Genomic DNA, 16,817 nt, shown 5'->3' with positions numbered 1-16,817 from the left:
ACTTGGAGAGGGCCATGGACGCCGCCATGCATTTTGTGTGAGTTAGCATTTAGAGCGCTGATAATGATGCCGGCTGGAATTAATGCAGAGCATCTTCACGGTGCTGGAGTGGCGCTGGGTTTTTTTTTGTTTTATTTCTGCTTGCCTTCCATAACGATGGATTTGAAACTCTGGGCAGGGGCTCGAGCTGCAGTACACAGTCTTGCCAGCAGGGCACTTGATTCATTTCGCTACATAGCACATTGCCTCGTATTATAATAATAATAATAATGGGTTATACTTACAGTTCCAGTCAGGCCTTGCAGGCGTTTTTTTTCCGGATGTTGCGGCCTAAAATGTCTGACATCATCCATCCATTTTCTACAAAAGTTGCGACGTTTGGAAATGGAAGTAAGTTGTGATTTTATGACTTTTTAATCAAGGTTTCAAATGTTCCCTCTAAGCTTAACCTAAAACAATACAGGAGTTCAACAGAAATTGGAGAACAAATACTGTATTGATGTTTTATTTATTATATATATTATATTATTTCTATTATATTATTATTATATAATATTATGTATTACTAAATTTTTTATAATTTATTTGTTGATGTTTTATTATATATACTATATTATATTATTAATATTAGCTTATTATACAATATTATGTATTATATGTATCCTATTTATTTATTTATTTATGTTTTATTCATTATATGTTATATATATATATATATATATATATATATATATATATATATATATATATATATATATATATATATATATATATATATATATATATATATTATAGTATTATATAATAATATGTATTATCATATTTATATTATTATTTTATTGATGCGTATTTATTACATATATTATATTATATTATTTATATTATATTATATAATATTCTATATTATTATATTTGCATATTTTTTTAAATTGGTTTTATTTATTATATATATCATATATACTATATAATATTATTTTTATTGCCTAATATGTATTATATGTATACTATTTATTTATTGATGTTTTATCCGTTACAGATTATATAATATGTATTATATGTATATTAATTTATTTATTGATGCTTATTATATATATTATATTATAGTATTAAATATTATGTATTATAATATTCACATTAATGTATTTATTGATGATTTATTTATTATATATTATACTATATTATTTATATTATGTATTATTATATTTATATTAATTTATTTATTGATGCTTATTATATATATTGTATTATTAATATGTAATATGTATTATATTTATATAATTTATTTATTATTACTATTATATTATTATTATACAATATTATATATTGTATTTATATTATTTTATTTATTGATGTTTTACTTGTTTTATAGCACACAAACCTAACAAAATAGACACTAGATGGCAGTAAAAGCACAAACTCAGAGGGTATTTTCAAGTTACTCTCCGGTTTTATTTAAGGGGTGTACAAATTGCAACCCGCAGCAAATTCTTTTAAAGACTCGCGGCACGTTTTACAAATACTTTTACAAGAAATGACATAAACAGTGAAATAAAAGAGCGAACAGGTGCAAGGAAAATGTTGCAATATTGACACCAATAACACACAGCTGCCGTGCCAGCAGTTTTTTACTTTGAAACTGCCATTGCTCAAAAAATAATACAAACTTCTCATCAACGAATAGATCTGAAGTTGATCAAGGGATTTAAGCGTTGAAAGTGAAAATAATATACAGTTATTTGTAGCACTTTTAAGAGTGGGGGCTTTTCATTTGGACCGCCGAACATCACCCGAAAAGGCTCGATGAAACCATTAAAACTAGGGTTGGTCATGTACGCAGTACTCCCGCCACCCACAGGGGGCAACAGTGAGAAATGTGTGACGATGAAGCAGCGAGTAGAAGAACACTACCCCTTCAACCCTGGAAAAAACATCTAAATGAATTGCAAAAATCGGACTTTTAACGACTGGACAAGAAAGTATGAATGTTCTATCGTGCTCGAGTCGTTGTTTCCTGTCGGACCTTTTAGGCGACGGACACATTGATCCAGACAAGCGGCAACAAGGGCTCAAACATTTGTAAGTAGATGTAATTTGTGCATAAATATATTTACTTTGTTTTGTGTTGAAATTGTTGACTCATGTTGTTTTTTGTCTGAGAGTAACTCGTCAAAGCTCGTTTAACACATGTAGCGCTAAATTTGACCAGTAGAGGGCGATAACACTACACTTAAGGTGTAATTGTGATAAATCCTATACACTGTGTGCAATGTTTAGTGTGTGAATGTTGTGTAATTTCTATATTGTAAACATTTGTGGTTCATTGTGTGAATATATTAACACTAAACATTCCATGTAATTGATGTAAGTTACACAACGGACGTTATACGTGTAAAATACACAAAGGACGTTATACTTTTGTGATTGTTTATATTTTCAGTCTTACAACCCTAAATGAGGGAAGAAGTGTAAGGAAATTAAACCGAGGAAGGAAAAGATTTCAAAAGAAGGAACGTCAATCGTCAACAAAACTTCTGGAGCTTCTGTTTCTTCATGCTGTTAACTATCTGTCTATCTGCACACGCTGGAAACGAGTAGCGAGGGCAGAATAATGAATGTATTAACAGTGCAGTGAGAAAGCCGATGTGTTTACTCTGCAATGAAGTAAATACAGTCTCAAAGGAATATAACCTGACGAAACATTCACATTTCAATGTCTGGCCTCTGAGCCCTGGGGCTTCTTCATTGGTGGCGTACATTTCTACTTTGTTGGTGGCGGCTATTTCTTCTTCATTGGTAGCAGCAAATTATTTTATTGTTGGTGGCAGTTATCTCTTCTTTATTGGTGGCGGCTCTTTTTTGTTGGTGGCGGCTATTTCTTCATTGTTGGTGGCAGTTATCTCTTCTTTATTGGTGGCGGCTCTTTCTTTTTTGTTGGTGGCGGCTATTTCTTCATTGTTGGTGGCAGTTATTTCTTCTTCATTGGTGGCGGCTCTTTCTTTTTTGTTGGTGGCAGCTATTTCTTCATTGTTGGTGGCAGTTATCTCTTCTTTATTGGTGGCAGCTCTTTCTCTTTTGTTGGTGACAGCTATTTCTTCTTGCATGGTGGCAACTATTCTTTTATTTGTGATGGCTATGTTGTATTTCTTGTTGGCAGTTATATCTTCTTTATTGGTGGCGGCTCTTTCTTTTTTGTTGTTGGCGGCTATTTCTTCATTGTTGGTGGCGGTTATCTCTTCTTCATTGGTGGCGGCTCTTTCTTTTTTGTTGGTGGCGGCTATTTCTTCATTGTTGGTGGCAGTTATTTCTTCTTCATTTGTGGCGGCTCTTTCTTTTTTGTTGGTGACAGCTATTTCTTCTTGCATGGTGGCAACTATTATTTTATTGGTGATGGCTATGTTGTATTTGTTGTTGGCAGTTATATCTGCTTCATTGGTGGCGGCTCTTTCTTTTTTGTTGGTGGCGGCTATTTATTCATTGTTGGTGGCGGTTATCTCTTCTTTATTGGTGGCGGCTCTTTCTTTTTTGTTGGTGGCGGCTATTTCTTCATTGTTGGTGGCAGTTATTTCTTTTTCATTGGTGGCGGCTCTTTCTTTTTTGTTGGTGGTGGCTATTTCTTCATTGTTGGTGGCAGTTATTTCTTCTTCATTGGTGGCGGCTCTTTCTTTTTTGTTGGTGACAGCTATTTCTTCTTGCATGGTGGCAACTATTCTTTTATTGGTGATGGCTATGTTGTATTTGTTGTTGGCAGTTATATCTTCTTTATTGGTGGCGGCTCTTTTTTGTTGGTGGCGGCTATTTCTTCATTGTTGGTGGCAGTTATTTCTTTTTCATTGGTGGCGGCTCTTTCTTTTTTGTTGGTGGCGGCTATTTCTTCATTGTTGGTGGCAGTTATCTCTTCTTTATTGGTGGCGGCTCTTTCTTTTCTGTTGGTGGCGGCTATTTCTTCATTGTTGGTGGCAGTTATTTCTTCTTCATTGGTGGCAGCATTTTCTTTCTCCGATGGTGGCAACTATTCTTTGTTTACGGCAGGTTTTCTTTGTTGGTGGCGTCCATTTACCCGTTTGTTGGCGACAGCTATTTCTTTTTTGTCTGTGGTATCTATTTCTTCATCCTTTGTGGCGGCGTCAATTTATTTTTTGTTGGTGGTGGCTCGTTCATTTCTATTGGTGGCAGCTGTTTCTTCTTTCTTGGTGGCGTCTAATTCTCCTTTGTTGGTGGCATCCATTTTTTCTTTATTAGTGGCAGCTTTCTCTTTTGTTGGTGACAGCTATTTCTTCTACGTTTGTGGCAGCTATTTCTTCTTGGATGGTGGCAACTATTCTTTGTTGGCGACAGCTATTTTTTGTTGGTGGCCTTTATTTCTTATTGGTTTGTGAAAGCTATCTGTTCGTTATTAGTGGTGGCTATGTCTTCTTTGTTGGTGGCAGCATTTTCTTTCTTCGATGGTGGCAACTATTCTTTGTTTGCGGCAGGTTTTCTTTGTTGGTGGCGTTCATTTACCCGTTGTTTGCGACAGCTATTTCTTTTTTGTCGGTGGCATCTATTTCTTCATCGTCGGTGGCGGCGTCAATTTCTTTTTTGTTGGTGGCTATTTCTTTTTTATTGGTGGCAGCTGTTTCTCCTTTCTTGGTGGTGTCTAATTCTCTTTTGTTGGTGGCGTGCATTTTATTCATTGTTGGTGGCGGTTATCTCTTCTTTATTGGTAGCAGCTCTTTCTCGTTTGTTTGTGACAGCTATTTCTTCCTGGATGGTGGCAACTATTCTTTTATTGGTGATGGCTATGTTGTATTTGTTGTTGGCAGTTATCTCTTCTTTATTGGTGGCGGCTCTCTTTTTTGTTGGTGGCGGCTATTTCTTCATTGTTGGTGGCAGTTATCTCTTCTTTATTGGTGGCGGCTCTTTCTTTTTTGTTGCTGGCGGCTATTTCTTTATTGTTGGTGGCAGTTATCTCTTCTGTATTGGTGGCGGCTCTTTTTTGTTGGTGGCGGCTATTTCTTCATTGTTGGTGGCAGTTATCTCTTCTGTATTGGTGGCGGCTCTTTCTTTTTTGTTGGTGGCGGCTATTTCTTCATTGTTGGTGGCAGTTATCTCTTCTTTATTTGTGGTGGCTCTTTCTCCTTTCTTGGTGGTGTCTAATTCTCTTTTGTTGGTGGCGGTTATCTCTTCTTTATTGGTGGCAGCTCTTTCTCTTTTGTTTGTGACAGCTATTTCTTCCTGGATGGTGGCAACTATTCTTTTATTGGTGATGGCTACGTTGTATTTGTTGTTGGCAGTTATCTCTTCTTTATTGGTGGCGGCTCTCTTTTTTGTTGGTCGCGGCTATTTCTTCATTGTTGGTGGCAGTTATCTCTTCTTTATTGGTGGCGGCTCTTTCTTTTTTGTTGATGGCGGTTATTTCTTCATTGTTGGTGGCAGTTATCTCTTCTTTATTGGTGGCGGCTCTTTCTTTTTTGTTGGTGGCGGCTATTTCTTCATTGTTGGTGGCAGTTATCGCTTCTTTATTGGTGGCGGCTTTCTTTTTTGTTGGTGGCGGATATTTATTCATTGTTAGTGGCAGTTATCTCTTCTTCATTGGTGGCAGCGTTTATTTCTTATTGGTTTGTGGCGGCTATCTGTTCGTTATTAGTGGTGGCTATTTTGTTATTGGTTTGTGACGGCTATGTCTTCTTAGTTGGCGGCAGCTTTTTGTTCCTCATTAGTGGCAACTATTCTTTGTTTGCGGCGGCTTTTCTTTGTTGTTGGCATCCATTTACTAGTTTTTTCATTGCTTGCATCTACTGTTTCTCTGTAGTTTGAGATGATTTCTTCTTCGTTGGTGGCGACAATTACTTCTTCGTTGGTGGCGCCCATTTCTCTGTCATTTTTTTTCATTGAACCTAACAATCGAAATGAAAAAATCAGAACTATTCCGTGAGAATCGGACTGTTACTCCAGGTTACCGATTTTTAACCCTAGTTAGCATAGAATGTATCACCACGATGTCACGCTATTTACGCCGCCATCAACATTCCAAACCGAGCAGAACCAGACTTGATGGCGCCTCGTCTTAATCTTCATCCACTATCTGTCGCACTGGCGTAAGACATGCATAAATGTCGGCAAAGCGGTCAAGCTACGGCGCTCTGCAATCACACCTCAAGAAAATGGGATCATTAAGCACATTTATGCAAATAAAGCCGGCGGAAGGGAGGCGCGAGGGGATGTGCGACGGCATAATCAGGCATGTAAGGTCACCAGAAATGATGGAGCAGCAATTCCGCTTCTCCCTCACTCTCTCCCGGCGCCCTCCACGGGACGATAGCATGCCACCTGGCTCATCTATCACCGCTGGAAGTGCTGAGAGGCTGAGAGCTGCCAATAAACAGCCCTCGCCAAAATAAAATATAAATAAAAATGGAGCAAAGTCCTCCAGGGAGCGAGAACAGGAGAGAGACAGCGTGGCTTCCTCTCACATCTCGGCTGTAAACACTGTGCTCATTTACTGTAATGGTCTGCAAAGCTGTGTGTGTGTGTGTGTGTGTGTGTGTGTGTGTGTGTGTGTGTGTGTGTGTGTGTGTGTGTGTGTGTGTGTGTGTGTGTGTGTGTGTGTGTGTGTGTGTGTGTGCTTGCATTCCCACACAACAGCCTCAACGAAATCAGCCGTTGCCATGGAGATCAGCCCCCCGTACACGACGACGTTACCGCGCTTCCAGACACCTTCCGTGTTCACCGGGCGAGACATAATCACGCAGTCGCGCCGGACGTCTCGCGTTTCCTGCACAACTTCACAAAGAAGTCGTATGTGTTATAAAAGTCCACCTTCCCGCCTCGGAACTCGTCATTATCTCGCTCGGCGTCATTAAACAACCAAACACAACGCGGGGAGTGCAAACACAGGACAGTTGGCAGTGAGCAATTTATCGCACAACGCTGCCAGAACCTTTCGGTGCAATTATTGTGTATCCAATGTGTCGACAACAAATACTGTGTGTCCAATGTGTCGACAACAAATACTGTGTGTCCAATGTGTCGACAACAAATATTGTGTATCCAATGTGTCGACAACAAAATATTGTGTGTCCAATGTGTCAACAACAAATATTGTGTATCCAATGTGTCGACAACAAATATTGTGTATCCAATGTGTCGACAACAAATATTGTGTATCCAATGTGTCGACAACAAATATTATGTGTCCAATGTGTCGACAACAAATACTGTGTGTCCAATGCGTCGACAACAAATACTGTGTGTCCAATGTGTCGACAACAAATACTGTGTATCCAATGTGTCGACAACAAATATTGTGTATCCAATGTGTCGACAACAAATATTGTGTATCCAATGTGTCGACAACAATTGTGTATCCAATGCGTCGACAACAAATATTGTGTATCAAATGTGTCGACAACAACTGTTGTGTGTCCAATGTGTCGACAACAAATACTGTGTCCAATGTGTCGACAACAATCGTGTATCCAATGCGTCGACAACAAATATTGTGTATCCAATGTGTTGACAACAAATATTGTGTATCCAATGTGTCGACAACAAATATTGTGTACCCAATGTGTCGACAACAAATATTGTGTATCTAATGTGTCGAAGACAATTATTGTGTATCTAATGTGTTGACAACAACTATTGTTTATCCAATGGGTGGATGACAATTATTGTGTATCTAATGTGTTGACAACAACTATTGTGTATCTAATGAGTCGACAACAACTATTGTGTATCCAATGGGTCAACAACAAATGTGTATCCAATGTGTCGAAAACAACTATTATGTATCCATTGTGTCGACAACAAATATTGTGTATCCATTGTGTCGACAACAATGATTGTGTATCCAATGTGTCGACAACAATTATTGTGTATCCAGTGTGTCAAAAACAATTATTGTGTGTCCAGTGTGTCGACAACAATTATTGTGTATCCAGTGTGTCGACACTACCGTAATTATTGTGTATCCAATGTGTCGACAACAAATAGTGTATCCAAAGTGTCGACAACAAATATTGTGTATTCAATGTGTTGACAACAATTGTTGTGTGTCCAATGTGTCGACAACAAATATTGTGTATCCAATGTTTCGACAACAAATATTGTGTATCCAATGTGTCGACAACAAATATTATGTATCCATTGTTTCGACAACAAATATTGTGTAACCAATGTGTCGACAACAATTGTGTATTCAATGTGTCGACAACAATTATTGTGTATCCAATGTGTCGACAACAATTGTTGTGTATCCAATGTGTCGACAACAATTATTGTGTATCCAATGTGTCGACAACAAATATTATGTATCCATTGTGTCGACAACAAATATTGTGTATCCAATGTGTCGACAACAAATATTGTGTATCCAATGTGTCGACAACAATTGTGTATTCAATGTGTCGACAACAATTGTGTATTCAATGTGTCGACAACAATTGTTGTGTATCCAATGTGTTGACAACAATTTTTGTGTATACAATGTGTCGACAACAATTGCTATGTATCCAATGTGTCAACAAATATTGTGTATCCAATGTGTTGACAACAAATATTGTGTATCCAATGTGTCGACAACAAATATTGTGTATCCAATGTGTCAACAAATATTGTGTATCCAATGTGTCGACAACAATTATTGTGTATCCAATGTGTCGACAACCAATAATGTGTATCCAATGTGTCGACAACCAATATTGTGTATCCAATGTGTCTACAACAAATATTGTGTATCCAATGGTTCAACAACAAATATTGTGTATCCAATGTGTCGACAACAATTGTTGTGTATCCAATGTGTCGACAACAATTGTTGTGTATCTAATGTGTCGACAACAATTATTGTGTATCCAACGTGTAGACAACAAATATTATGCATTCATTGTGTCGACAACAAATATTGTGTATCCAATGTGTCGACAACAAATATTGTGTATCCAATGTGTTGACAACAATTGTGTATTCAATGTGTTGACAACAATTATTGTGTATCCAATGTGTCGACAACAATTGTTGTGTATCCAATGTGTCGACAACAATTGTTGTGTATCCAATGTGTCGACAACAATTGTTGTGTATTCAGTGTGTCGACAACAATTGCTGTGTATCCAATGTGTCAACAAATATTGTGTATCCAATGTGTCAACCACAAATATTGTGTATACAATATGTCGACAACAATTGTTGTGTATCCAATGTGTCGACAACAATCGTTGTGTATCCAATGTGTCGACAACAATCGTTGTGTATCCAATGTGTCAACAAATATTGTGTATCCAATGTGTGGACAACAATTATTGTGTATCCAATGTGTCAACAACCGATATTGTGTATCCAATGTGTCGACAACAAATATTGTGTATCCAATGGTTCGACAACCAATATTGTGTATGCAATGTGTCGACAACAAATATTGTGTATCCAATGTGTCGACAACAATCGTGTATCCAATGTGTCGACAAAAATTGTTGTGTATCCAATGTGTCGACAACAATTGTTGTGTATCTAATGTGTCGACAACAATTGCTGTATATCCAATATGTCGACAAATATTGTGTATCCAATGTGTCGACTACAAATATTGTGTATCCAATGTGTCGACAACAAATATTGTGTATCCAATGTGTCGACAACAACTATTGTGTATAAAATATGTCGACAACAATTGTTGTGTATCCAATGTGTCAACAACAACCGTTGTGTATCCAATGTGTCAACAAATATTGTGTATCCAATGTGTCGACAACCGATATTGTGTATCCAATGTGTCTACAACAAATATTGTGTATCCAATGGTTCGACAACAAATATTGTGTATCCAATGTGTCGACAACATTTGTGTATCCAATATGTCGACAACAATTATTGTGTATCCAATGTGTCCACAACAATTGTTGTGTATCCAATGTGTCGACAACAATTGTTGTGTATCCAATGTGTCGACAACAATTGTTGTGTATCCAATGTGTCAACAAATATTGTTGTGTATCCAATACACAACAATTGTTGTGTATCCAATGTGTCAACAAATATTGCTGTGTATCCAATGTGTCAACAAATATTGTGTATCCAATGTGTCGACAACAAATATTGTGTATCCAATGTGTCGACAACAAATATTGTGTATCTAATGTGTCGACAACAAATATTGCGTATCCAATGTGTCGACAACAAATACTGTGTATCCAATGTGTCGACAACAAATACTGTGTATCCAATGTGTCGACAACAATTACTGTGTATACAATGTGTCGACAACAATTACTCTGTATACAATGTGTCGACAACATTTGTTGAAGGAACGTCAATCGTCAACCAAACTTCTGGAGCTTCTGTTTCTTCATGCTGTTAACTATCTGTCTGGCTGCACACGCTGGAAACAAGTAGTATAATAATGAATGTATTGTCATTAAGTCTCAGGGGAATATAAGCACTTTCTGAGCAAACCTGCGCATTTCCATGTCCGGCCCCCTCCTTTGACGCGAGGTTCGGGATAAAAAGCGTTCTGGTGAGTTTTGAGCAAACATCGGCTTCCGCGGTGCCGTTTTAGCAGACGTTTGAAAGTGTCTGCCAAAAGCGCCGCGACTTAAGAGGCACACCAGCGAGGAGAAAATCCTCTCCAGGGCCTCTTCAAAGTCCCTCTGGAGGCCAGGGGAGGATTTTGTCTTCTTTAGTCTGGGGGGGGGCTTGAAAGTCCAAATCTGACCAGGTAAAAAAGTTGCTTCTGTCGTCGACGGCGGTTCCGCGTCACGCCCGCTTGAACTATCCCGGAGCGCGTGGGTGTTGTCGGCATCTACGCAGCTTTACTGACTAATGAATAAAACAACAAAAGCGCACGTTGCCAAACAACCTTGTCTCTTTTTCTTTTTTTCTCCCGCTTGATTCTTTGCTCTCCATCACGCCGTGAAACACCCCGACTCTCTCCGCCCCCCCCCCCCCCCCCCCCCCCCCCGCGCCTTGGCTCCGCCGAGCCTGTAATTAACGACGGCGGCCTGGGAGATCGGCGGTGCAGTCACCACCACGCTGCTTTTCATCGTCAGAATAGATGCCAGGTGAAAGAATTTCAGTCTTTTAGGTTATTAGAGTTACCGGCGGGGGTTTAACATACCTGCAATTAAGGAGTCACTATTATTCCTCTCAAAGCCTTTTCATTCCCACTTCGTCACAAGAGAAACTTTTCTTTGAGAACTTTTCAATCATGATCCTCGATAAGTAGGGCAGTGAATCTTTGGGCACCGCATCATTCGATTCGATACGATTCTACGGGGGGTAACGATTCGATTCTCGATTCAAAATCAATACTTTTTTAATAACATTGGGTGCAAGTTCTATGATTAACTACATTCCTCCATAAAAGACATCAACAGCTTTTTTCTAACAGACAAAACAAATCCAGTTGTAATTTTTTTTTTTTTTTTTAGAAATAAAAAATTGTGACAAATAATCGCGATTCATTTTATGTTGATTTAATAAAAAAATCAATTTAAAAAATAAATAAATAAAATAAAATACAAATTAAATATATCAAGGTGCTAATTACAGCAGTTTTTAAAATGGTATATTAAGTGTAATGAATAATTATAAGAAATATGACAGAAAAAATTAATAAATACATAAAAAATAACAAAAATAATCGCGATTCATTCGAAAAAAAGAAGTTTTAAAACCCCTAACACTAACGATTTGAACCGATTCCTGAGGTGACGATTCGATTTAGAATCGTTTCTTGATTCAAATTCAACATTTGGGTGCCAGTCCTATGATTAATGATTCTATATATTACACATTTTTTTATAACAGACTAAATAAATGAAGTAAACATTTTTTTTTAGCAATTAAAAAACATTGCAAATAATCGCGATTCATTTGAAAATCTATTTTATTTTGTCTTCTAAAATCCTAATACTAACGTTTTGAACCGATTCCTGAGGTGACGATTCGATTCAGAATAGATTCTCAATTCAAATTCAATATTTTTAACAACATTGGGTGCCAGTTCTATGGTTAATTATGTTATATAGTATTCATTGTTTTATAACAGACAAAATAAATGGGTTTAAAAAAAAAAAAAATCACCAATAAAATGTGTTACAAATAGAAATGCCGATAAATGCTTTAAAATGTAATATCGGAAATTATCGGTATCGGTTTTTTTTTTATTATCGGTATCGTTTTTTTTTTTTTTTTTTTAATTAAATCAACATAAAAAACACATGATACACTTAGAATTAGTGCACCGACCCAAAAAACCTCCCTCCCCCATTTACACTCATTCACACAAAAGGGTTGTTTCTTTCTGTTATTAATATTCTGGTTCCTACATTATATATCAATATATATCAATACAGTCTGCAAGGGATACAGTCCGTAAGCACACATGATTGTGCGTGCTGCTGCTCCACTAATAGTACTAACCTTTAACAGTTAATTTTACTCATTTTTCTACTGTTTTTATATTGTTCTACTTTCTTTTTTATTTAAGAAATTTTTTTAAATGTATTTATCTTATTTTATTTTATTAATTTAAAAAAAAAAGGACCTTATCTTCACCATACCTGGTTGTCCAAATTAGGCATAATAATGTGTTAATTCCACGACTGTATATATCGGTATCGGTTGATATCGGTATCGGTAATTAAAGAGTTGGACAATATCGGATATCGGCAAAAAGCCATTATCGGACATTCCTAGTTACAAATAATTGTGATTCATTCGAATATCGATTTTTTATATATTTTTTTAAACCCTAATACTAAAACGTTTTGAACCGATTTTTAAGGTGACGATTCGATTCAGAATCGTTTGATTCAAAATCAATATTTTTAATAACATTGGTTGACAGTTCTATGATTAACTACATTCCTCCATGAAATAAAAAACTATGATCAATTTCTACATTACTTAAAAGAAAACTGGTTTTGTTTAATACAATTCTACCCAAACATTTAATAAAAAGTGGCTGGACAGGACAGATTTTGGATATATTTATATGTTTATAAAATACTTATATATTTTTTTGTTTTTTTTCAATCAAATTTAGATTTATTTATTTTTATTGATTAAGAATCGTTACCAATAAGAATCGCGATTCGTTCGAAAACATTTTTTTCTGGGAGCACAATACTAACAATTGAATCCGATTCCTGGGGTAATGATTTGATTCAGAATCGATTCTTGATTAAAAACATTTCTCGATTCAAAATCAATACTTTTTAAAAATAAAATTGGTTTAATTTTTTTTAATTAATGTTTTAATCGGTTAAGAATCATTACAAATAAGAATCGCAATTCATTGGAAAATCTATTTTTTTGGACACCCCTAATACTAACCATTCCATCGCATTCCTGAGGTGACAATTCAATTCAGAATCGTTTGATTCTGAATCAATATTTTTAATAACATTGGGTGCCAGTTCTATGATTAACTACATTCCTCCATAAAATAGATAAACAGACAAAACAATTTTTTATTTTATTTTTTTAAATCATTACAAATAATCGCGATTTGTTTGAAATGTTTTTTTTTTTTCTAAATCCCTAATATTAATGTTTTGAACCTATTCCTGTGACAATTGGATTCAGAATCGTTTCTTGAAAATCAATATTTTTTATAACATTGGGTGCCAGTTCTACGATTAACTTTGATCAACTTTTCTATAACTTAAAAGAAAACTGGTTTTGTTTAATAAAATTCTACCCAAACATTTAATAAAAAGTGTCTGGACAGAACAGATTTTTAAAAAAAATTAAACAAATCGAGTTTTATTTTTTTATTAATGGATTAAGAATTGTTACAAATAAACGTGATTCATTCGAAAATAGATTTTGAACCGATTCCTGAGGTGACGATTTGATTCAGAATCGTTTCTCGATTGAAAATCAATATTTTTAGTAACATTGGGTGCCAGATTAACTACATTCCTCCATTAAATAGATAAACAGCTCTGATCCATCCATCCATCCATCTTCTTCCGCTTATCCGAGGTCGGGTCGCGGGGGCAGCAGCCTAAGCAGGGAAGCCCAGACTTCCCTCTCCCCAGCCACTTCGTCCAGCTCCTCCCGGGGGATCCCGAGGCTTTCCCAGGCCAGCCGGGAGACATAGTCTTCCCAACGTGTCCTGGGTCTTCCCCGTGGCCTCCTACCGGTCGGACGTGCTCTAAACACCTCCCTAGGGAGGCGTTCGGGTGGCATCCTGACCAGATGCCCGAACCACCTCATCTGGCTCCTCTCGATGTGGAAGAGCAGCGGCTTTACTTTGAGCTCCTCCCGGATGACAGAGCTTCTCACCCTATCTCTAAGGGAGAGCCCCGCCACTCGGCGGAGGAAACTTATTTCGGCCGCTTGTACCCGTGATCTTGTTCTTTCGGTCATAACCCAAAGCTCATGACCATAGGTGAGGATGGGAACATAGATCGACCGGTAAATTGAGAGCTTTGCCTTCCGGCTCAGCTCCTTCTTCACCACAACGGATCGATACAGCGTCCGCATTACTGAAGACGCCGCACCGATCCGCCTGTCGATCTCACGATCCACTCTTCCCTCACTCGTGAACAAGACTCCGAGGTACTTGAACTCCTCCACTTGGGGCAAGATCTCCTCCGCAACCCGGAGATGGCACTCCACCCTTTTCCGGGCGAGAACCATGGATTCGGACTTGGAGGTGCTGATTCTCATCCCAGTCGCTTCACACTCGGCTGCGAACCGATCCAGCGAGAGCTGAAGATCCTGGCCAGATGAAGCCATCAGGACCACATCATCTGCAAAAAGCAGAGACCTAATCCTGCAGCCACCAAACCAGATCCCCCCAACGCCTTGACTGCGCCTAGAAATTCTGTCCATAAAAGTTATGAACAGAATCGGTGACAAAAGGCAGCCTTGGCGGAGTCCAACCCTCACTGGAAACGTGTCCGACTTACTGCCGGCAATGCGGACCAAACTCTGGCACTGATCATACAGGGAGCGGACCGCCACAATCAGACAGTCCGATACCCCATACTCTCTGAGCACTCCCCACAGGACTTCCCGAGGGACACGGTCGAATGCCTTCTCCAAGTCCACAAAACACATGTAGACTGGTTGGGCAAACTCCCATGCACCCTCAAGGACCCTGCCGAGAGTATAGAGCTGGTCCACAGTTCCACGACCAGGACGAAAACCACACTGTTCCTCCTGAATCCGAGGTTCGACTATCCGGCGTAGTCTCCTCTCCAGCACACCTGAATAGACCTTACCGGGAAGGCTGAGGAGTGTGATCCCACGATAGTTAGAACACACCCTCCGGTTCCCCTTCTTAAAGAGAGGAACCACCACCCTGGTCTGCCAATCCAGAGGTACCGCCCCCGATGTCCACGCGATGCTGCAGAGTCTTGTCAACCAAGACAGCCCCACAGCATCCAGAGCCTTAAGGAACTCCGGGCGGATCTCATCCACCCCCGGGGCCTTGCCACCGAGGAGCTTTTTAACTACCTCAGCAACCTCAGCCCCAGAAATAGGAGAGCCCACCACAGATTCCCCAGGCACTGCTTCCTCATAGGAAGACGTGTTGGTGGGATTGAGGAGGTCTTCGAAGTATTCCCTCCACCGATCCACAACATCCGCAGTCGAGGTCAGCAGAACACCATCCTCACCGTACACGGTGTTGATAGTGCACTGCTTCCCCTTCCTGAGGCGGCGGATGGTGGTCCAGAATCGCTTCGAAGCCGTCCGGAAGTCGTTTTCCATGGCTTCCCCGAACTCCTCCCATGTCCGAGTTTTTGCCTCCGCGACCGCCGAAGCCGCACACCGCCTGGCCTGTCGGTACCTGTCCGCTGCCTCAGGAGTCCTATGAGCCAAAAGAACCCGATAGGACTCCTTCTTCAGCTTGACGGCATCCCTCACCGCCGTTGTCCACCAACGGGTTCTAGGATTACCGCCACGACAGGCACCAACTACCTTGCGGCCACAGCTCCAATCAGCCGCCTCGACAATAGAGGTGCGGAACATGGTCCATTCGGACTCAATGTCCAGCACCTCCCTCGTGACATGTTCAAAGTTCTTCCGGAGGTGGGAATTGAAACTCTCTCTGACAGGAGACTCTGCCAGACGTTCCCAGCAAACCCTCACAATGCGTTTGGGCCTGCCAGGTCTGTCCGGCATCCTCCCCCACCATCGCAGCCAACTCACCACCAGGTGGTGATCGGTAGAAAGCTCCGCCCCTCTCTTCACCCGAGTGTCCAAAACATAAGGCCGCAAATCCGACGACACAACTACAAAGTCGATCATGGAACTGCGGCCTAGGGTGTCCTGGTGCCAAGTGCACATATGGACACCCTTATGTTTGAACATGGTGTTCGTTATGGACAATCTGTGACGGGCACAAAAGTCCAATAACAAAACACCGCTCGGGTTCAGATCCGGGCAGCCATTCTTCCCAATCACGCCTCTCCAGGTTTCACTGTCGCTGCCAACATGAGCGTTGAAGTCCCCCAGTAGAACGAGGGAATCACCCGGGGGAGCACTCTCAAGTACTCCCTCGAGTGAATCCAAAAAGGGTGGGTACTCTGAGCTGCGGTTTGGCGCGTAAGTGCAAACTACAGTCAGGACCCGTTCCCCCACCCGAAGGCGGAGGGAAGCTACCCTCTCGTCCACCGGGTTGAACTCCAACATGCAGGCTCTGAGCCGGGGGGCAACAAGAATTGCCACCCCAGCCCGCCGCCTCTCACTGCCGGCAACGCCAGAGTAGAAGAGAGTCCAGCCCCTCTCGAGAGAACTGGTTCCAGAGCCCTTGCTGTGCGCCGAAGTGAGTCCGACTATGTCTAGTCGGAACTTCTCCACCTCGCGCACTAGCTCAGGCT

The 16,817-nt window shown here is 39.7% G+C and overlaps 1 protein-coding gene across 1 annotated transcript; it reads right to left on the bottom strand.

Annotated features, from left to right (window-relative positions):
- Window positions 1–1,357: 1,357 nt before the first annotated feature.
- Window positions 1,358–6,446, bottom strand: LOC133658962 (serine-aspartate repeat-containing protein I-like). The gene is made up of 2 exons (XM_062061525.1): window positions 6,235–6,446; window positions 1,358–5,876 (listed from the first exon to the last, which is right to left on the bottom strand). Exon 2 carries the CDS (start codon window positions 3,360–3,362, stop codon window positions 2,826–2,828), a length of 537 nt encoding a protein of 178 aa, XP_061917509.1. The 5' UTR covers window positions 3,363–5,876; window positions 6,235–6,446; the 3' UTR covers window positions 1,358–2,825.
- Window positions 6,447–16,817: the final 10,371 nt, after the last annotated feature.

Source organism: Entelurus aequoreus, linkage group LG10 (genome assembly GCF_033978785.1).
Source record: "Entelurus aequoreus isolate RoL-2023_Sb linkage group LG10, RoL_Eaeq_v1.1, whole genome shotgun sequence".
NCBI lineage: Eukaryota > Metazoa > Chordata > Actinopteri > Syngnathiformes > Syngnathidae > Entelurus > Entelurus aequoreus.
Note: the sequence above shows the minus strand (reverse complement) of the source record. Positions and strands in the feature narration are given on the sequence as shown.